This window comes from Artemia franciscana, chromosome 14 (genome assembly GCF_032884065.1).
Source record: "Artemia franciscana chromosome 14, ASM3288406v1, whole genome shotgun sequence".
In the NCBI taxonomy this organism is placed as follows: Eukaryota; Metazoa; Arthropoda; class Branchiopoda; order Anostraca; family Artemiidae; genus Artemia; species Artemia franciscana.
The window spans coordinates 24,758,210-24,782,242 of record NC_088876.1 but is presented as its reverse complement, the minus strand read 5'-3'; the positions used below and the strand labels follow the sequence as shown (position 1 = coordinate 24,782,242).

At 35.7% G+C, this 24,033-nt stretch overlaps 1 protein-coding gene across 1 annotated transcript in view; it reads right to left on the bottom strand.

Annotated features, from left to right (window-relative positions):
- LOC136035758 (uncharacterized) overlaps positions 1–24,033 on the bottom strand; it is a 159,168-nt gene that overhangs the window by 62,325 nt on the left and 72,810 nt on the right. Inside the window, exon 11 of the mRNA XM_065717728.1 lies at positions 18,275–18,429. Coding sequence (XP_065573800.1) covers positions 18,275–18,429 — 155 coding nt within the window. The remainder of the gene's footprint in view (positions 1–18,274; positions 18,430–24,033) is intronic.

Genomic DNA, 24,033 nt, shown 5'->3' with positions numbered 1-24,033 from the left:
GAAATTCTGGTGAAGATTTGATCTTTTTATTTATTTTGGAAAAGTCTTATACTACCAGTCATACCGCCCACTTTGCCACAATGAATATATTTCACAGTTTAGAAAGACTTCAAAATGTTTAGATAGATGGGAAGACAAAAAAAGAGGAAAAAGAACATATTCCTTTCAGTAAAATAGATAAGTGGTGCACACTAACGTGGTTTTGTTACGAGAAACAGACGAAATAACTAACCAGGGTAAGAAGTAGTAAATATACCCTAAAAACCAAAAGTTATTTTTGAGACGAAAAAAAATCTTAAAGGGTTTATGATATAATTTTCTAATTGTTGATGGGGGAAGTGAAGATCGTTTTAGTTAAACATATTTTCAATGCTGCATTTTACCGATATTTCTTATCTTTCTTATATATTTATATATTCCTTATATATTTATTCTTTATTTATTCTTATATATTTTTATTAGTATTATTTATTTGTTATATATTTATTAATTTTATTTATATTTATTATTAATATATTTATAAATTATATTATTTATTAATTAATATTATTTTTATTAATTATTGATATATTTATTCTTATATATTTATCCTATATATTTATATATATATATATATATATATATATATATATATATATATATATATATATATATATATATATATATATATATATATATATATATATATATATCTTTACTTTTCGGGGATTTTTTTTTTAAGCAGAAGAAGCGTCCTTAGACAATTCTTCGGTTGTCAACTCTATATCCCCTCCTCAATATGTGCGCGTTTAATATTGCATAAGTCAAATCAGATTCACTTGAACAGAGGCTTTAGACACACTTTTTGAGAGCCCAGCTTTCGTATATGCGAAAGTATTTTAATTTTAAGCGCATCTCTAGCAAACTATATGCTACATTCAGCTCCATTTTCTGAGAAAAAAGGCGTTGCCACAAAAAAGACACCAAGCGAGTTGCCGAAATTTAGGCCATCTCTATTGAAACTGAAAGGAATCTTGAAACCGGATCTTTATTGTGAACTTTACTTCAAGGCGGTTCTAATTATCCACTGTTAATATGGGTTAAAAGTCAATATCTTAAGCTAAAATTTACTTTGACGAAATGGAATACCCAGTGGCACCAATTTACGAAATGCGGTTTGACAGAAAACTAATTTCCAGATTCTCATTAGTTACAGCATGAAAATAGGGTACCTCATTTTTTGAAAATTTAGATAGTATCCACTGGGTGTTGCTTCTATCGAAGGTTCAACCCATGTCCCTTAACGTTCAAATTCCGCTTTACTGAAAACACTAGAATACAGCAGATGCCAATATATATTTAAAAAACTATATATATATATATATATATATATATATATATATATATATATATATATATATATATATATATATATATATATATATATATATATATATATATATATATATATATATATATATATATATATATATATATATATATATATATATATATATATATATATATATATATATATATATATATATATATATATATATATATATATATATATATATATATATATATATATATATATATATATATATATATATATATATATATACATGTATGCATGTATTTATTACATGCATATATACAAAATATATGTATTTTATAAAATTTCAAAAAAGTAGCCGTATTTTCATATTCTTAACAAAAACGACAAAAATGTGGTATTCCTCAGTGGTGGATCTGGCACCTCTTACACCCGGGGCAAAATCTTGTTTAGCATCCTTCCCCTTTTTGCCAAAAATTTTCAGGCCATATTAGAAAAAAAATTATTAATAAAATTTTGCCAACTATACCCTCTACTTTATCTTAACAAAAATAATTTTTTTTAATTACAAAATGATTATAACTGTTGGACTATTTATTTGAAAATTTGCGCCCAGGGCAATTGCCCCCTTCTGTACCGCCCTAAGACCGCCTGTGATATTCTGTAGTGACCGCAAAATAGTTTAAAGTTAAAAGTGTATGATTGATGCAGAGTAGCAGCCCTCCTCCTGTACAGGGTAATTTTCCCGTTCTGAGTGTCTATCCCCTCCTTTACTTGCATTCAATAGAAAAATTGGTTATTTTCGAATGAAATTAAAAAACGACATTAAACTTAAAACGAACAGAAGCTATTTTGTATGAGGGGGATTGTCCCCCATATCCCCTACCCTTTATGCAATAGTTTTAACAGTAATTTACTGAAAATGCTGTACGTGTAACAAACATAGTTATTTGGCAATTGAAACTGTATTATTTTACAGCAAATACACATCAATAAGCCCTTCTATTCTTGGGGCACTGTGAAAAAAAGTTGCCGTTGCAGAGCCTATATTTTTGAGGCATTGGAGGGAGAGCTAAAAATTCAGCGTAAAGATTGGGTCTATAGCGGTTGCTGGACAGTCCCCTCATGTGCAGAGTAATTAAGCTTTAAGTTTTGATGTTGCTCTTTACTTTCATTTGAAAGACAAAACTTGTTTAGTCTATTGATATTATGTTCCTTCTCAAAGGCGGATCTCATCTTAACCGTGAAGTGGATCAATCCCCATAACCCCCCAATTTTTACTTATGCATTCCTTACAAGACCAATGGCTATTATATAGATATAGATATATATATATATTATATATATAGATATTATATAGATATAGATATATTATATAGATTATATATATAATGGCTATTATATTATATATAGAGCGTATATACATTATTGCTAACAGTCACAGTGTGTTCCTAGTCTTACCTCAACACCCTCAACCCTCAACAGATGTTGAGGGTAGTAGGTATTCTGGTGAAGGTAAAAGGTGTCAAAAGCTTAGAACACTTTTGGGTTGAAATATTCAACCGTTTTGTCAGAAATCCTGCAGATGAAAATGGAGAGGTATTTAACTCCTGAACTCCCTCCATTAGGGATGCCCTCCCCTTAAAAATTTTGATATTACAAGCTGAAAAATTATTTTTGTCATTTCAGGCCTTCCCCTAAAACGATATCCCAAGCAAAATTTTGATATCACAAGCTGAAAAATTATTTTTGGCATTTCGGACCTTCCCCTAAAGCGACTTTGTGGGGAAGGCTACAGTCTTTTCAAAGGGATTTTAAATTTCAAAGTTACACGATGTAAAAGTCAAACTTTAATGGACTTTTAATTTTTCTGGAGGGATCAATTCATTAATACCAGGACAGGCACGTATACAAAAGGGCCATTAGATTAGCATCCCTCCCTTGAGACCTCACGATTTTACATGTTCTTTCTGTAATTTCTTACTGTTTTGGCTTAAGTCATTCGTATTTGGTGTTTTTCCAAGTTACCCCACCCCCAAGCAAAATATTGCATAACCATAAGGGCAAAGGCATAAAATATCTGTTATCTCAAATGAAGTTAAATGAAGACAAAATACTGTGTTACTAACACCCGAATGCTGAGTAATGTCCAAATTCAGGAACTTGTAGAAAAAATTAATAAAATAAATGCTGTGGTATTTGCGTGGCCGTCTATCACACAATTCGAGAAGGTATTTTTTCAAACATTGTTTTCAATGGTAAGAAACAAGTGCATAAACAAGAAATTGAAAGTCATCCCTTTGAAAAAAGGTTATTGACCCTCCCTTATGTTGACATACCAATGTCCTTGGTTAAAATTGAAACTAAATTAAAATATATGCACTTCAAATTGGATGACTAGGAAAGATCGTCCTGACAAAACAAGAGCTAAGAGCTCATATGGCACTTGTGACGAGGCGAGAAGAGCTAAGAGCCAAGAGATCATATGGTATGAGCCCTAACAAAATTCCATGAATCAATAGATTGATTTAAAAAGGAAAATAAGAGGCTTAATGCCGGTCAGGATTTAAAATAAGAGCTCTGAGTCACGATGTCCTTCTAAATATCAAAATTCATTAAGATCCGATCACCCACTCGTAAGTTATAAATACCTATTTTTTCTGATTTTTCCTCTCCCTTTAGCCCCTCAGATGGTCGAATCTGGGAAAACGACTCAAGTCAAATTGTGCAGCTCCCTGACACGCCTATCAATTTTCATCGTCCTAGCACGTCCAGAAGGACCAAACTCGCCAAATCACTGAACCCCTCCCCCCAACTGCCCCAAAGAGAGCGAATCCAGTACGACTCTGTCAATCACGTATCAAGGACATTTGTTTATTCTATCCAACAAGCTCCATCCCGATTCCTACACTCCAAGTGTTTTTCCAAGATTTCCCCCTCCAACTCCCCCCAATGTCAAACGATCTGGTCGGGATTTGAAATAAGAGCTCTGAGACATGAATTCTTTCTATAAATCAAATTTCATTAAGATCCGATCATCTATTCGTAAGATAAAAATACCCCAATTTTCACGTTTTCCAAGAATTCCGGTTCCCCCCTCCAACTCCCCCCAACGTCACAGGATCTGGTCGGAATTTAAAATAAGAACTTTCAAGCACAAGATCCTTCTAAATATCAAATTTCATTAAGATCTGGTCACCCTTTCGTAAGTTACAAATACCTCAATTTTCAAAATTACCCACCCCCCTCCAATTCCACCAAAGAGAACAGATCCGGTCCGGTTATGTCAGTCACGTATATTAGACAGGTTTTTATTCTTCCCATCCAGGTTCATCCTGATCTCACCACTTTAAGTATTTTCTAAGATTTCCGGTCCACCCCCCCCCAACTGCCCCCACCCAATTACGCTTGATCCGGTTGAGATTTAAAATAAGAGATCTGAGTTACGAGGTCCTTCTAAATATGAAGTTTCATGAAGATCCGGTCACTCCTTCGTAAGTTAAAAATACGTCATTTCTTCTTATTTTTCAGAACTACCCCCCCCCAATACATCGGATCCGTTCCAATTATGTAAATCACGTATGTAAGACTTCTGCTTATTTTTCCCACCAAGTTTCATCCCGATCCCTCCAATCTAAGCGTTTTCCATGATTTTAGGTTCCTCCACCCCAAACTTCCCCCAACGTCACCAAATCCAGTCAGGATTTAAACTAAGAGCTTTGAGACACGATATCCTTCTAAATATCAAATTTCATTGAGATCCGATAACCCGTTCGTAAGTTAAAAATACCTCATCTTTTCTAATTTTTCAGAATTAACCCCTCCCCCAACTACCCCAAAAGAGAGCGGATCCGTTCCAGTTATGTCAATCATGTATCTAGGACTCGTGATTATTTTTTCCACCGAGTTTCATCCCGATCCCTCCACTCTAAGTGTTTTTCAAGTTTTAGGTTTCCCCCTCCCAACTCCCCCCCCCCCCAATGTCACCAGATCAGATCGGGTTTAAAATAAGAGCTCTGAGCCACGAGATCCTTCTAAATATCAAATTTCATTGAGATCCGATCACCTGTTCGTAAGTTAAAAATACCTCATTTTTTCTAATTTTTCAGAAATAACACCCCCCCCCCAACTATCCCAAAGAGAGCGGATCCGTTCCGTTTATGTCAATCATGTATCTAGCACTTGTGTTTATTTTCCCACCAAGTTTCATCCCGATCCCTCCACTCTAAGTGTTTTCCAAGTTTTAGGTTTTCCCCTCCCAACTCCCCCCCCAATGTCACCAGATCCGGTCGGGATTTAAAATAAGAGCTCTAGGATACGATATCCTTCTAAACCTCAAATTTCATTGAGATCCGATCACCCGTTCGTAAGTTAAAAAACCTTATTTTTTCTAATTTTTCAGAATTACCCCCCCCCCCCAACTACCCCAAAGAGAGCGGATCCGTTCCGATTATGTAAATCATGTATCTGGGACTTGTGCTTATTTTTCCCATCAAGTTTCATCCCGATCCCTCCACTCTAAGTGTTTTCCAAGATTTTAGGTTCCCCCCTCCAACTCCGCCCACTGTCATCAGATCCGGTCGGGATTTAAAACAAGAGTTCTGAGACACAATATCATTCCAAACATCAAATTTCATTAAGATCCCATCACCCATTCATAAGTTAAAAATACTTCATTTTTTCTATTTTTCCGAATTAACCGGCCCCCACTCCCCCCCAGATGGTCAAATTGCGAAAACGACTATTTATAATTTAAGCTGGTCCCGTCCCTGATACGACTGCCAAATTTTATCGTCTTAGCTTACCTGGAAGTGCCCAAAGAAGCAAAACCGGGACCGACAGACAGACAGACAGACCGACAGAATTGGCGATTGCTATATGTCGCTTGGTTAATACCAAGTGCCATAAAAAGGGATAGATATTCTTAAAGAAGAAACGAAATATATATATATATATATATATATATATATATATATATATATATATATATATATATATATATATATATATATATATATATATATATATATACATATATATATATATATATATATATATATATATATATATATATATATATATATATATATATTATATAATCACCCCCTCTCAACAAAAGGCAAAAAATGCACTAGTTACAGGGTCAGAGGGGGATCATCATGGGAAGACCAAAGTTAATTGGTGCCCCCCCCCCAGAGAAAGTTAATTATGTCTCCAACCCACAATGTACGGAAAATCAATGCAAGATCACAGAGCACGCACTTCATTTAAATGGTAGCTTTATCTCGTTTGATTGTTTTCGCTTGCGTATTTTCGATAGCTACATTTGTTATGTTCCAAATCTATTTTTGAACTAGATATTGGAATTTTTAAGAATGAAGATATTTTACAAATAATATTATTATTAATGAAGATAATGGTACTTGTATGATATACCCACTACTGCCCAAGTTGTTCATTCATTGACGCAATGTAGAGCCGGTTTTTATGGCACTTGGTATTTACCAAGTGACATATAGCGATTGCAATTTCTGTCGGTCTGTCTGTCTGTCGGTCCCGGTTTTGCTAGTTTGGGCACTTCCATTTAAGCTAGGACGATGCAATTTGGCAGGCGTATCAGGGACCACGCGAGATTAATCAGAAATAGTCGCTTCCCTTATTTGACCATCTGGGGGGGGGGAGTGGAAGGACGGTTAGTTAAAAAGAATTAAAAAAATGAGGTATTTTTAAATTACGAACAGGTTATCGGATCTTAATGAAATTTGATATTTAGAAGAACCTCGTATCTCAGAGCTCTATTTTAAGTCCCAACAAGATCCAGTGACGTTGGAGGGAGTTGGAGGGGGAAACCAGAACTCTTGGAAAACGCTTAGAGTTGAGAGATCGTAATGAAACTTTGTAGGAAGAAGCTCTTGGCTCTGCCGACCTTGTCACAAGTGCCATAAAAGCTCTTGGCTCTTGTTTTCATTAGTTTCTTTCAAGTTAGCGTGACACAAGACAAAGGGGCAGAGTAGATAGAAAATTGTAATTAGGGCTATATATTTGCACATTAGGGGGGATAAAATATTTGGATAGTGTGAAGTTAGAAAACAATTCTTACTGCATAATATTTAGAATAATTGTAACTGACATATTAGGCACGCAGACCCGCTATGCTTTACCCCCACCCCACCCCACCCCTTTAGTTTGCAAATATATACCCCAAATTTGTTTCTAAAGTATTATATTTGTATAATACTTCGGTATATTCCATTAAGATTGAGCATCAGGTTCTACTTAGATAAGGAATATTCGGTAGCGGGTATATCATACAAATACCAAGATAATTTACATATTTTGGTGGAAATTGATTCAAACAAATAAGATATTGTCTCGAGAACATTTCACTTCCTAACTTAATATATTATCTCTGTTCATCACAATTTGATTGAAGATAAAACTTAAAACAAATCGCATGCTGACCAATGATCTGCGTTACGCAGGTACTGATCTCCTGATTCGACGCCTTCAGCCGGGAGTGTAGTGCGTGGTTGGGGGGCAAATCATCCAGCACTTCCCATATTTTCTCCCTCCCCCCAGATTTCTCCAGGTACCCATTTACAGTTGGGTGGATTTCGGCTGGGCTTACAGAATCACACCATTGACCAACGTCCAAACCAAATAACCAGCGACGCCAGAACTTGAACCCCTGACCTCAAGATTTCAAGTGCGGAGCGTTAACCACTCGGCTAGGACAAAAATGAAAAATTTACAACACTTTAGAAAGCTGTTTGAACCTGATACCTGAAAGTGCGGAATAGGCCCTTCAGGAATGGAATTATTCAGGACCCAGCTGAATAGTTTCCAGAAAATGATATATTCCCTGTTTAATACCAAAGCCTCATTCCAGTTACTGATGAATATTGTAATAGTTATAATTAACTGAATAGTACTGGCCGATAATTTGATACATCGATAATTTTATTTTGGATCTGGCTTTTACTGAAACTAACTCTTGGTTTCACCAAAGTTCAATAACAAAAATTTTATTTATAGAGTGTTTTATATATATTTTGTTCAAACTTCGAATAAACTAAAAAGAAACATCGAATGTATGAACGAATATCACGGAAACCCAAATTTGAAATTACCGGGGCTCAGGACAAAGAGACGATTTTTCTTGTAACTATAGAATCTATATTGAAAACCTGTAAAGCCGTGACAGATTGAGCTGCTGGTGAAGCATGTCTGGCATTGACTACTAGAACTTCGCCATGTAAGCCCCACAATCTGGGCTGATTCTATTTTGGCTGAATCACAGGGACTGTCATGGCACTTACATCTAATGATACAGATTGAGCAGCCAACAAGGGAAAGTCCATCTTCTTTGCAATTTTATTCTACATATAGAGAAGATCGTCAGGGGAGATATACATTTTCCTCAAACGTGGATAAAGGTATGCGGCAATCATGACGGGTAAAACCTGGCCAAGGCTTACAAACCTACAGATCATTTTATCCAGGAAAGCCTTTCGGAGTTCCTCAGTAACATTAACATGTGAGAGTCCACCCTGACTAAACGCAGCTTAGGTTTGAGAGCAGGCTATGCCAACTTGTGGGTACATGGCATGTTTCAGTATGTATAAGTCAATGGATTGAAAACATTATTCTTCTTCTTGCCGGACATTTGCTAAATAATTGTGCATACTCTTACTACCACTAACAACTTACGGTAAGTATTTCGCAGTTCACATAATTGACTTACCAATAAAGTGAGCATACCACTCGATGCCTTTTTTTATGTTCTTTACGAATATAATAATCGCTTCTATTGCAAATTCAAATTTAAGCACTTTTTGACGTAATCCAACCTAATCTAACTATAAATAATTTTGGCGCTGAGAAAACATAGTAATATTTTGTCGAAAACGACCGAAAACGCATACTTTAATTGAAAATTCGGCGTCAAGGAAGAAGAAAACGGCATAAATGGCAAAATAAAATTCATTTATCCAACTTAATCGTAGAAAATCAGTGCTTGTGGATTATATAACATTAAAAAAATGGATTTATAAGGAAACAGTAAGTTTGGGACCAATGTTTCAAAGTTTGAGACCAATGTTTTAAGCCTTTTTTATACCCCATATTTTGGTCATTTTCAAGAGCTCAAAAAGTGCTTAAATTTTATTTGTGATAGAAGCAATTATTATATTCGTAAAGAACATAAGAAAAGGCATCGAGTGGTGTGTTTACGTTATTGATAAGTCAATTATATGAACTGCGAAATATTTACCCCACTTACTACTACTAACACCTCAGCCCCAAACCGTCTGAGGCCAACACTTCTAGGCACACTCTTCCTCCATCCAAATATATTCAAAGCCGTCCACTTTACATCTTCCAATTTTTCGCAAATCTTTCCTTACGGCATCCTCCATTACAATCAGGGACGAACACTTTTTCGACGGTTGTGAAAGGACAATCAGGACAAGGGCGATCTTTGATAATCTCTCATCCTTCATCCACTTGACGTGTCTGAGCTATTTCAGCCTTTTTCTTATTATTGCCTTAGAAATCGGGATTTAACCAGATTTTTCGTAGGGTTTCGATATCGATATTTGGTTCTATATGTCGATGTATCGATATCGTATATCACCGATACTATAACTGAATGGGAATGCTAAAACTTCTTTTGTTCATCAAGGAATGGTTCCCTCCATGTCTGACCAAGTGCAGGGGTGATTTAGCAAGTTAGCCCTGTAATTATAAGTAGTATAGTAACATTAGCGAGGGGATTTTTTTTCTTACCACCCGACAGAATTTTTTAAATATTAATTATTAATATTTAATTATTAATTACATAATATTAATCACATAAATATAACGACAAAATTATTAATTACTTAATTATTAAATTCGACAAAATTATTTTTCGACTTCACCAAAAATCTTTATTTTTGCCCAACGCGCGGAAATGGAGAGCATAGTTTAACCAGAAAATTTTTCGAGATGGTAAGTAAGGGAGGAATTCTTGGGTTTTAAGTGATAGAAGGTTTAGGGTGTTTAAAAAGTTTGGAAATTTTGTGGCTATAGGTATGGCAGGTAGAAGCCATTTTTTGTCCCTCAGATACGCCCTTTTGACAATCTGCTTGTACTTACGCAACTCAAAATTCTGTAGCCATAAATAAAATTATCCTAAATTTATCCTACGCCATTCTTGCCCTGGGCTATGATAGGTCAAGATCCGTCCCTGAATTCTTGCATGCGTCAGCCCGATGGGCATCAATATCCGACTCTTTTTTTTTCAAATCTAAGGAAGTTTTTTATTATAGGCCTAATATCTTTATACATTTATGAACGGATGGACTGATTAGTCAGAATGGCAAATTCCAAGGGCACAATTTGGGTATATAAGGTTTTAGCGACTATGCAGATTCTGGGGGGGGGGGTTCAGAACCTGGCTCCTACCATAATCAAATACTTAATTTTCTTACTTAATACTTAATCAGTACTTAAATTTCTGGGCACTTCCTAATCAAAATATCGAATATAGGCATAGTTAAAAACATATTCAAGGCAAGCGTATATGATCAGATTAATAAGTGCCTTACGAGCCAGCACCCCTTCTGAACCAGCACCCGGGGAAGCATACCCCCCTTAGATCCGTCCCTGCAAGAATTCATCTTTGACTAATTTTTCCCATATTAAGACCGACTGTGCATATACTTCTGATCAAGATACTGGAAATGACGATTTAAGAACCCAGGTGCTATGTAGCCACCAGAATTACAGCGAGATAACAGGTCAGACTGGCCACCAAGAAGGTAACGACGAAAAAATTTGTTAAAGAAAGTTCGAAAAAGGACCAGAAAAACACAATTTTTGTTCAGATAACAAATTTCATTTTGTTCATTTGTGGTCTTTATTTGGGGGGGGGAGAATATCAACCCCTCTCTCATTCCCATTTATCAACCCTGCGGATTCGTGTTGGTGATTGTTTGCTTTGTCTAATAACCCACTTTAAGTTCATATGGATTTTGGCTCACAGGCTAAAACAGACTTGATGTTTTATGTAGAATTTTGGCTGAATATAATTTTTACGATTAGCTACTTATTTATGACCAATTCAATATGACGTATGCTCATAAAGACTAAGATTTCAACAAAAACACCATAAAACTCGATTTTGTTGACAAATCAGCTGACTTAACTGACATTTTTCGAATTATTAGCGATGCAACATAATTTTTTCCATATTCATCCACTAACATTACCATTATTTTTCATATAATCAATATAAAAGCCAGTGTAAATAGTACAGAAAGAGCTTTAGAATTCAAGAGTGGGATAGGGCAGGTGCGAAGCGCAGGAGTCGGATAGGGTGCGTGAAAGTACAGGATGGTTGGCCTCCAAACCCCCCATTGCACTTCCTGGCTGAAGGGCCATGGAACGGAGATCAGCACCGCCGGTTTGGACCTTAAGGGTCTAGTGCCGTCTCACTTAAACTTACTTAGGGTAGGTGCAAGTACTTTCAAACTTTGGAAAAAAAAAAACATAAAAAGGAGTGGGGCCGTTTGTTACCATACTTTTCAAAATCATATGCAGATTTTTCAGAACAACCTTAGGCGAATCTCCCTTCTCACATACAAGTTGCATATTCAGAGTCAAGAGTTATGTCAAAAACTACAATCATAATGATCCCCTATCCCTTGTATGGGCTCTCACTCAGGGGTACCTCCCGGTTCATATTCTTTATAGAAATCTTAGAGATTTTTCCGAATTTCCATATAATTTTTCATATGCAAACAGTTTGTTTGGATATGAAAGTTACTCAATAGTAACCAAAACTCTAAGAAACAGAACTTTGACGACAATAGAAAAACTGAATTTTAATGCTGAATCCCTATATATAAAATTTCATTAAGTCTAATTTTACCCTCAAAAGTTACGGGCCTGAGAAAATCTGCTCAATTTCTGGAAAAGGGAAAAAATACTCTCAAAAGTGAAAAACCACACGATCTGTTTCAGCATATTAGAAAAGCCAATTGTAGAGGCTAAAAGCTCCTATATACAAAAATGAGGAATTTCACCTTTTTTCCAAGAAGAAAGATCACGAATGCGCATTTATTCTTTTTTTTTACCATGGAGGATCGTATCGAACCAATGATCCTAGAAGATTAGGAGAGGGCCAATTTGATCAGAAATCAAAAGTTCTAGTTTCCTTTTTAAATAGCCAAAACGACTGGAGGGCAACCAGTCCCCTTCATACACCCTTTCACCCCAACGACATCTGATAAAATTTCGAGATAGCCATTTGATTCGGCATTGTTGAACGGTCTAATACCTATGCCTTTGGGGATGAAATGACCCCCCACATAGTCCCTGAAGAGAATTGTACACGAATAGCATTTGTTGACGGGAAATATACGGATTTGGGGGGAGGGGGTATTTTTTTGCCGGGGGATTATTCGTGGGGAGAAGTTTCAGGAAGGCATTTGCCAGGGGAAATTTTACACAGAGGGGAGGGAAGGGGATTTCCTTAGATTATTTGAAAAACGGTCACATTTTAAATAAAAAACTCAACTGGAAGTAAAGAACAACATTAAAACTTAAAAATGAACAGAAATTATTCCGTACATGAGGGGGAATTCTACTTCCTCAAACTTTGCTCTTTACTATAAAGTTAGACTTTTTGTCATAATTCTTTAAGAAGGACTGCTAAAACCTAAGGCCCGTCGATTTTGAACGAGAAGAGAATTTTAAGACTTTAAGGATTGTGAAAAGGGCAGCCCCCCTCATATACGAACTAATTTCCGTTTTTTAAGCTTTTATTTTGCTCCTTACTTTCAGTAGAAAAAAATTGTTTTTTGTTTAATATTTATATAAAGTCCGTATAAAGGCCGTATAAAGGCCGTATTTCGGTATCTTGTCAAATACCACCCCTCCCCTCCATTAGAGGCGTTGCTCCATTTGCACATGTCCTTGTACAGGCCTGCATACTTACATAATATAAAATTTTTCTGGGTAAATGTTTACTTTCGTTCCAAGTACTATAAAGTACGTATTACTGCATATAGCAAGATTCTGATGATCGTATATTGTTTCTTTGTCATTATTAGAGAAGCGCATCCATTTTTTAGCTTTCTAAAATCCTCCTCCTACGATACTAAAAATGCGTAAAGTGGGCTTGCTTACAGGTAACATTACCTATAGAGCAAAGCATACCAGTCCATGAGCCCGACGGGCGAGGTCTGTGTTCTATATTTATTCAACAAAGAGTGACAAAACTAAAAAAAGAAAAAAGAATAAATAAATATAGAATACAGACCTCACCCTGCTGCCTGCGGGGCTCATGGGCTAATACGCTTCGCTCTATAGGTAATGTTACCTGTAAGCAAGCCCACTTTACGCATTTAGTTTGCACCATGGAGGAGGAGGGTCAACTAGAAATAGATGCGCTTCTCTAATTATGCAAAGAAACAATATACAATCATCAGAATCTTGCTATACGCAGTAATACGCACTTCAGAGCACTTAGAACGAAAGTAAACATTTACCTTTTTCTGTACGCAGAAATAGCCTACAATAAAAATGCATATTTTTATTTTCTAAAAGTAAACATTATCCAAAGTTTTTTTTTTTTTAAAGAGAATCAGTAATTTTGCACGAAACACTTGGCTAATTAACCAATCTAGGTGGGAAATAGTTCTCGGAACACAAAACTTTACTAACCTCGTAATCCACTAACAAGTAACTGTAAGTTTATTGAAATGGACTCTGATGACCAGAAAAATATCCTTTTTATAAACCAATATCCATCATATTTGTGTACTACTTTAACGAATATTATTCCGTCAGCCTGGACACCATGAACTATTATTATCAACTACCTGTTCAATTTTCGATCACGAGCAGAGAATAATTTATACCGTTAGAGGCTTTAAGGTACCAACCCGCTGGCTGAATAAGTATTGTAAAGAAATACCCGATTAAATGGATGGACGGGGAAAGTAGGAAAGTCCGTAGTGTAAAGAAGTCCGGAAACGGATTTTTTTTTCTTAATGAACGATGACGCATTCAAAGACACAGGCTCAAAGGGTATTTATTGATTTCACTCTCATGTGTGCATGACATCTATCGTTTAAGCTGGATATTTTTCATAGGTGGTTTTGGGTTTTTGAAATAACCTGGGTAGGCGTTACTAACATGACCTTGCAATAGCATGTTAAAATGAGGTTTCAAAACAGGTACGAAGGTTGAACGCTTCGGGCCCGTGTCTGTATTACCTAGAATGTCAAATTTAATTAACATTTATAACGTTTTCACGCTTTTTGAACTTAACCACCTCTAATCAATGGCGTAGTAAGCATGAAGAGAGTCCAGGTTGGGCTGTAGAAATTGCCACCCCTCTTTCCGAGTATGCTGAATAACCACCACCCTTCCATTCCTTAGAACGGAACATTTTACAAAAATGACGGGTTATATTAACACCATTATAATTTTTGTAAGTATAATACTTAAAACAAAGTAAAACAATCGTTTAAACAAATAAAAAAGACATTTAGATTACATCCTTGATGTTGTCGGAGGAAAATAAATTAATACTGTCAGGTTTGTGACTCATTATGTTTGGTACCACAGTTTAGGAGGCATATTCTCCATCGTAAGAGTTAACCAGTGTTTTCATTTCATACTTTTTTAAATCCCTAAAAGGCTGGTGACAAATCCCTAGAAATCCGCATTTTCAATACCATCCTTCTCTATTACTGTTTTTATAACCCCCTATAAGTTTCCTCATTTTCTGAGTCCTTTCCAAATCAAACAATTCGTGGTAACGAACTGTAGTAAGGAGCGACCCGGCTCAATAGTAACCAAAACTCTAAAAAATGGAATTTTGATACCAATACCTACATCAAAAGAATCGCATTTTAATGCTGATTTTAAATATATAAGTTTCATCAAGTTTAGTCTTACCCATCAAAAGTTACGAGCCTGAGAAAATTTGCGTTATTTTAGAAAATAGGGGGAAACGCCCCCTAGAAGTCTTTGAATCTTAACGAAAATCACACCATCAGATTCAGCGTATCAGAGAACCCTGCTGTAGAAGTTTCAAGCTCCTATCTACAAAAATGTGGAATTTTGTATTTTTTGCCAGAAGGCAGATCACGGATGCGTGTTTATTTGTTTTTTTTTTTTTTTTTTTTTTTTTCTTTTTCCCAGGGGTGATCGTATCGACCCAATGGTCCTTAGAATGTTGGGAGACGGCTCATTCGAACGGAAATGAAAAGTTCTTGTGCCCTTTTTCAGTGACCAAAAAGATTGGAGGGCAGCTAGACCCCCTCCCATGCTAATTATTTTACCAAAGTCAACGGATCAAAATTCTGAGACAGCCATTTCATTCAGCGTAGTCGAAAAACCTTATAACTATGTCTTTGGGGACGACTTACTCCCCCACAGTCCCCATGGGAGGGGCAACAAGTTACAAACTTTGACCAATGCTTACATATAGTAATGGTTATTGGGAAGTGTACAGGCGTTTTCAGGAGGATTTTTTTGGTTGGGGGAGGGGTTGAGAAGAGGGGAATATGCTGGGGGAACTTTCCATCGATTCTTTGTCATGGGGGAAGAAAATCTCCATGAAGGGAGCGCAGGATTTACTAGCATTATTTAAAACACAATGAAAAAATAAATATGAAAAAGTTCTTTCAGCTGGAAGTAAGGAACAGCATTAAAACTTAAAACAAACAGAAACTATTACCCATTTGAGGGGCTCACCTCCTCCTAATACCTCGCTCTTTACGTTAAAGTATTTTTAGTAATTTCAACTATTTATTCTACGGCTTTTGTGATTCTGGGGTCATTCTTAATGAATTGGGACAAAATTTAAGCTTTAGTGTAAAGAGCGAGGATCTGACAAGGGGGCGAACCCCCTCATATATGTAATAAAAATATGAGAATACAAAAGTTCTTTACGTAAGCTAATTTATAAGTTACGTAAATCTTTTACTAATAAAAATATTCGTAAAAAATTAAAAGTTCTAGTTGCCTTTTTAATTGACCAAAAAATCGGAGGGCAACTAGGCTTCCTCCCCCGCTCTTTTTTTCTCAAAATCATTCGATCAAAATTATGAGAAAGCCATTTAGCCAAAAAAAAAAATTCAAATTTTGTTTTAATTATTCCTCTGCGGAGAGCCAAAATCAAAACATGCATTGATTCAAAAACGTTCAGAAATTAAATAAAAAAAACAAGTTTTCTTAACTGAAAGTAAGGAGCGGCATTAAAACTTAAAACGAACAGAAATTACTTCGTATATGAAAGAGGCTGCTTCCTCATCAACGCCCCGCTCTTTACGCTAAAGTTTTTTACTGTTTTAAAAAGAAGAATTGAGAGACAGAGTCAAACTTTAGCGTAAAGAGCGGGGCGTTGATGAGGAAGCAGCCTCTTTCATATACGAAGTAATTTCTGTTCGTTTTAAGTTTTAATGTCGCTCCTTACTTTCAGTTAAAAAAACTTGTTTTTTTTTATTTAATCACTAGTAAAGCCTTGTTATGCTGACTTTTAATAGCATTGGTTTAAGACGAATTGTTTTAATTGTACCAAAATATTTTCTTTTGACGTTCTAAACAATGACGTTTGACATTTGCCTTCTTTTGACATTCGACGTTTGACGCTTTGCATTTATCGACTAGTTAAGTTCGGTTTCGATTTATATATTTCGGTGCCAGGTTTTGGAATATGGGCCATATGACGTTGTCTTGTGTTTTTATTTTTTTTTTACTATTATTTTTTCCTTCTCTATTACTGTTTTTATAACACCCCCGTTTTTATTTGACTTGGTACGATTGATTGGTATGAATGATATCCAACTGGTCTATTTTTCAAGCATTATTTTTGTTTTGAATTGTTTTCATATTGAGTTGTGTTTTTGTTAATAAAAATGTTTGAAAAAAAGAAGACACAGCCATGTGTCGACTAATTTGTCAAAATATGACTGAAAATATGAACTTAAAGAATTGCTTAAGATTTACTTTGGGTAATACAGGAAATTTAAAAAATAAAACAATGCTTAGACATCGTTCACATTCGTGTAGTAAGGTGCAGTAAGGCGTATAGGATGTAGGAGGACGAGTAATAGAAATAGATTTCAGTTCTGTTTTCTGTGACGGAAGACCAGTCAGAGTGCTTAATTGGCCGTGTCAGTACGTCAGTGGACGTTGTGTAAAAAAAAACATTTATTTTATATGGTTGTTTTTGGTAATTTGGGTTATATAAGACCACACTGCTTATCACACCAAAGTGAACAATCCATTAGTTGCCTTGGAATCCACTTATATTAATAAAAACATGAAGAAAAATCTATTTTTATTCAGAATCAGATTTAACACCTTCAAGATAAATAAAAGTTCAAATAGGGATAAATCCTTTTAATAGACAGTGATATATCACATAAAATAGTGGATATTTCGGTCACATAAGCAGTGACCGTCATACGACGGTCACTACATATGCGACCAAAATATTCAGTATTTCATTTTTACTGTCTATTAAGAGGATTTATCTCTATTCGAACTTTTATTTATCATCATAGAAAGGCAGTGTGGTCTTCGAAATTGTCTTAACACTTTTATCCTTTTTTTTCCCATGGTAGCTGAAGCCTTGACTCTTTTCATGTGCATAAGCAGCTGCTCGTCTCCAAGAATGAAGGGGGAACTTTCTTGGGCCCGCTTCATATCGTATTTTGATTTTAGAATTCCACGTAACGTTTCCGTTTTAAGCTTGTTCCATCTGTCCGTCTTTATGATTTTGACTGCATTAAAAACCTTTCAACGACAACATTGGAGAAAGGAAGAGAAAGCAAAAATATTATGGCCAATTTTAGATTTAAGTTTAGCTCGGTTTCAGGAGAGTTTTTCTTCAAAAAAATCGTCAGTAGGTAGCCGTATCCATATTTTTGATATTGATGAGACTTTGCCTCCTACACTCCTGTTCCGTTTTGATTCCATCCCTTGATACTTTCCCAAAATTTCGAGCAAGGGTTGGAGAGAACCAGCCGTAGTAACTCAGCTGATACAGGGTCACCCATCTCTGCATATTTGGAAATGTCATCATCAAAATCAAATCGAATGTGGATCTCCTACACAGATTTTATATAAAAAGATTGTGCAGCTCTGAGAATCTTTTCAACTGCATGATGGGGCATACCAGGATTTGATTCTATTGTCAAGAGAGAGCCCTTCCCATTTGGACCCAAATAAATACTTTCAAAAGGAACGTAAACACTTAGGTCATTCAATTAAGTTGGAATTCATTTGTTGACTTCGTATAGTCCTTCTTCAAGTCTTTGATTAATAAAGCAGTATCCCTGCACCTTTGACTGCAGGGCTCCCTAATCTGCACCTCTAATAGGTTTTCATCAGATGATTAGTAGCGTTAAAAGAATCTCAGACTGCTATGTCAATTTAGTTGTTGTTGTTGTCGTCTCCAAGAAGGTTCTAACCAGCGTCGGCGAGCATTCAAATAAAATGCGCTTCGAATCGTCTTTGCAGAAGATCTTGACTCCCTTTATGGCGCGTCCATACTATCAGATTTTTGGAAAAATGGGAAGAAAAACAACTTCCGTCCCATTTCTCTTTTTTGGGTTGCAAAAAGATTTTCTAGGGCCGAAACCCTCGAAATTCCTTAAAAAATCCAGAAGACTTTTAAGAATTCTCAAAAATCCCCTAAATGAAAAAGTTTACCCCTAAAAGACATAAAAAAATACCCATTTTAGGGGTGAAAGCACTAGAATGGAAACATTGGCCTTGGCTGCTACTGGCTTCTTCTTCTCTCTTGACAGTTGGGTCGGAATTAGGAGTGGAGGTTCCACACTCTGAAATGTCAATCCCCACAACAAAACACATACTGTAGAGGAAATAATTCTCTGGGTGGTACTTGCAGATCCAGGGGGGCTGGGAGGGACACTGGGCCCTAAATATTTTTCTGGCACCCTCATTCCTTGTTGTTTTCTGTTTTCACTCTTATATCAAAATAAATGTATTAATTTGGTCAGTTATTGGCCCCTTGTCACATTGCCCCCCTCGAAGATTTTACTCCAGATCCACCCCTGCTGGGTGGTGTTCGTTTTTGTTTTAAACACTTGTTTGATCCCTGTGTGCTCCCAGGGCTAGAACGTGTTGACACAAGTGTAACAAATGTTTCTGACGTGGTTATGATGTCTGGGAGGGAGATGTGACTGGACTCTATGGTCCTGCTTTTGCCCCTTTCATTATGCTCTCTGAATAAGCTTCTGCGTTCACAAGTCGAAAGAGGTACATCCAAGTGCCTCAATTAAGAGATAGGGGGTGAAGGGGATTACCCAAAACATTTTTTTGCCCCTGCATTTTGAAAAAAACACTTTTTTTGGTATTTTCAGCGAGAAACAACTTTTGGTATTCATATTGAAAGAGATCGATGAAACAACAGATTGCCACTCTCTAGATTTTGAAAATTATATTTTGTTCCCATCCCCTTATATTTTTTTAAACACGCCGCCGAGTATGGCATGTCTATACTCGTAAATTGGGGGGGGGGGTGTTGGTCTTGCTTAACGCACTCCAATTGTACTATAGAATATAACAACAAAGTGATCATTTCTAATGAAATACATATTAAAACATGAAGCTAGAAATATATAAATATCGTTAGCAGGGTCATCCGATCATTTCAGAACGTCCCCCAAAAAACTACTCCAAAACAGTTCTGAGTAGCAAAGAGTACGAAAAGTCTGTGGTCATGACGTTGAAGGGAACAGATGAAAGTGAATCAGACCTTCACTCCCCGTGTTGATATAAACCAAAATTTGTGCACAATCCTGATTTAAAAAGGTAGAGGATACCCAGGGGCGTCGTTTAGGGGGGTAGTTGTCCCCCAATAATGTGGAGAAAAAATTATTATATATCCAACACCCCTTGACTATCTGGATGTGGACCCCTCTTGCCCCCCAATAAATATGCTGGAGATTCATTCCTGAGGACACCCACCCTTCAACTCAAATTACTTATAACCCATTTGTCTTAAGACAGCTATTTTGGATAATTGGCACTCCTTTCCAAGGGACTTTCGTCAATAATGTAACTAAAATTATAATTTTAGTCTTTATGTATAAATAGTGACGAAAAAACCCCTTAAAGATATGGATAGAAGTTAAATTCTATAACCAAAGTATGTATTCACTGCGATTTCGTTTAGGACAATCACTGATTGTCTGATTCTGAATCACTCTGAAAGTGATTCAGAATTATCATGAGTTAAAAAGGTTACAATATATTCATGCTTATGAACATGGGGGGGGGGGGGGTGACAAAAGAGGAACAACATCTCTTTTGCCCTGTAAGTGGGTCGATCCAACTCTGCACACGAGTCTGATTTCTACAAAATATAACATACCCGCTGTTCCACTAAGTTTTATCTGTAAAGCCTTGGTTTAAAATGTACTATCTGCGCAGTGTGTAGAATTTGACCTGGCGGCCACAGGTAAGCATGCGACAAAATTTGAAAATTTTAGCCATAAATTGCGAGCTGTGGTTCGAAAAATCTTTAAATATTAACATAGATGGATGCCATCTACTTCGTGGGTAAAATATGTATTTCCAATATTCTGATGGTATTAGACATTAAAACAGTAGCATCCCCTCACTGCTTTTCAGAGGGCCATAGTCACTACTCCTTTCTTCCTTTAATGTTTTAAGATGATGAAGAAGATTAACGGCGATACACTTAAAACGAAGGTATAATTAATTTTCTTTAAGATATAGGTGCATCTTTTGAAATAGGTAATGTTTTCTAAAAGGTGCAGGTGTCAATTACGTAATAGAGAGTTTTATTTCTCTGAGTTTTTATAAAAACTGCGAGGCACAGGGCTTTTTATCTCATGATTTTTTGGTTGTTATGTAATATGGTTTGTTTTCTTTGGTTGTTACCTAATAGAGTGTGTTTTTCTTTAATTTTTCAAAAACATACAAGACCCAGGAAAAAACCTTCAGGGTCTCAATTGTTCATCGCCTCATATTTTCATGCTTTGCACACAAAACCTTTCGTTGTCAGTAAAAAAAGATATTTTTCCCGCCTTTTTCTATTAGCAGGACCGTTTATTAGTCTTACATGAGATATGGATAGTGATACAACTCAGGGTTAAAAAATAGATATATCTCAAAGATACCAAAAGGTAAGCCTCTATTTATATACCCCTCCCCCACTAAAAAATATACGGTGTACATACCCAAATTTAACCTACTATTATTCTCTCTACGGATTAATAGCCAAAACCCCAAACCCCTCCTGCATAAAATAGTTTTATCGTAGATAAATTTATCTCGTTTTATCATGACGGAATACATTTTACTCTAAATTTGTCCTCTTTTAAATTGTATTGAAAAATCGTGGATTAGTTCCGACGGATGGGTAAAAAAGACATAAAAAGATATTTGCGCTAATCTTCAATTAAAAATATATTTGCGCTAATCTTCAATGATACCTACCATCACACAAAGGGTTAGTTTCTACCTAACATCCGGCATTACATTAATTTATAAGGGTTCATTCTTGGCAGCTGGTCAATTTGAATGCTCTTGTTTTACAAGCGAATTGCGTTTTAGAAATGTTTTTCTGATCAAATAGGTGAGTTACAGTCAAACATTATCTTTGCTTTTGGGGAGGGGTAACCTAAATTTTAACTACCGTTATCTTAAATGGCCAACAGCTATTCAATAAGTAGGGCAAAAAGGTTTTTAGCTGTTAATCGTGAAAACGGGATGCTTATAACACCTGCATTGTCCACTAATTTCCAATTATGAAAAATGGGCGAATATTCAAAGGGAAAAACATGTTTATTTTCGCTAGAATTAAGAGATGAAAGTCAAATTGAATTTTAGCGTGAAATGGCAATGAATTATTTTGTGAGCCCCGTCCCTCTTAATAAGGTCTTACTAAGGTTATTATTCATATTTATCATAAAAGATTTGACTAAATCCCCCCCCCCCCAAATTCCAGTTTAGCTACTTTTTGTTATCTTGAAAAAGGGGTTAGGTTGGGAAAATGAGACTTCCAGAGACGAGTCTGCAAACTTTTCCTAGGAAGGTATTTTGAAACCATATTTTTTTTATTACACACGGCTCATTAAACTCGATTTATTTTTTTCGAGAACCTTTCGCTTATTACATTTAAACAATCTTGTATATAACTTTTATTGGACAATTACAAAATGGGTGTGAATAAAAGAAGGTTTTTCCTTTACTATTGCTTATTATAGACTAAATACAAACCGTGGAATAAAAATACTTACGGTTAGCAATACTCATTAATTCAAAGTTTTCTGTCAAAGTATTCCATTTCTTCAAATATTCACTACGTAACTCACTTTACCTAACGAGATTATTGATTCTATTTTTGATTAGTTGAATTCTATACCTTTCATTGAAGAACTTATGTTCATGTTCATCCTCGCAGCTCAGGAAAACAAACGATTATTCCTCTTAAATTTAAGGAGAAACTAAGATTTTAAGGTTCAATTTATTTGGGAAAACAAAAAATTATTCTTTATTAGAAGAATGTTTGATGACACACATGGCGCATGGAGATGCTAGGAGCAATTTTAACGGAGGGGGGGGGGGTCATGTGAAAATTAAGCTCAGGATTTCTGGAAAAATAAAAAAATATTCTTTATTACAAGAATTTGGTTAATACGATTTTGGACATGGGCTATTAGAAGTGAATTTAACGGGATACTGTGATTTTTTAACCCATTTACTTAATGAGAAACTAAATTTTGCTTCTTTTTAAGGAATTCTCACCAATGTCCCCCATCTGCAAAGAAGAAACCGTGGAATAAAAATACTTACGGTTAACAATACTCATTAATCCAAAGTTTTCTGTCAAAGTATTCCATTTCTTCAAATATTCACTACGTAACTCACTTTACCTAACGAGATTATTGATTCTATTTTTGGTTAGTTGAATTCTATACCTTTCATTCAAGAACTTATGTTCATGTTCATCCTCGCAGCTCAGGAAAACAAACGATTATTCCTCTTAAATTTAAGGAGAAACTAAGATTTTAAGGTTCAATTTATTTGGGAAAACAAAAAATTATTCTTTATTAGAAGAATGTTTGATGACACGCATGGCGCATGGAGATGCTAGGAACAAGTTTAATGGGGGGGGGGGTCATGTGAAAATTAAGCTCAAGATTTCTGGAAAAAAAAAAAAATATTCTTTATTACAAGAATTTGGTTAATACGATTTTGGACATGGGCTACTAGAAATGAATTTAACGGGATACTGTGATTTTTTAACCCATTTACTTAATGAGAAACTAAATTTTGCTTCTTTTTAAGGAATTCTCACCAATGTCCCCCATCTGCAAAGAAGGCACGGGCAACTGAATATATGGCCCCTACTGTGGTTACGCAATGACCAAGGTTCATCATATATGGCAAGAATGCCAGCCCTTCAAGACCAGCGCTCCCCATAGAATGCGAGAAGCATTCTATGCTTCAACAAAAGCGTTGTACACCCCCACAAGCCCTTAAATATGCATTATAACTTACACCCCCTTCCCCAACCCACCTCTTGAAACAATTTCCTTTCTAAATTTACTTACATTGACATCTACATTTTCTATAAATAAAACTACTGACCCACTCCCATTTACATTTTGACTCTCAGCCATATTAAAAATACTTCCCACCTAATCGGAAGCAAC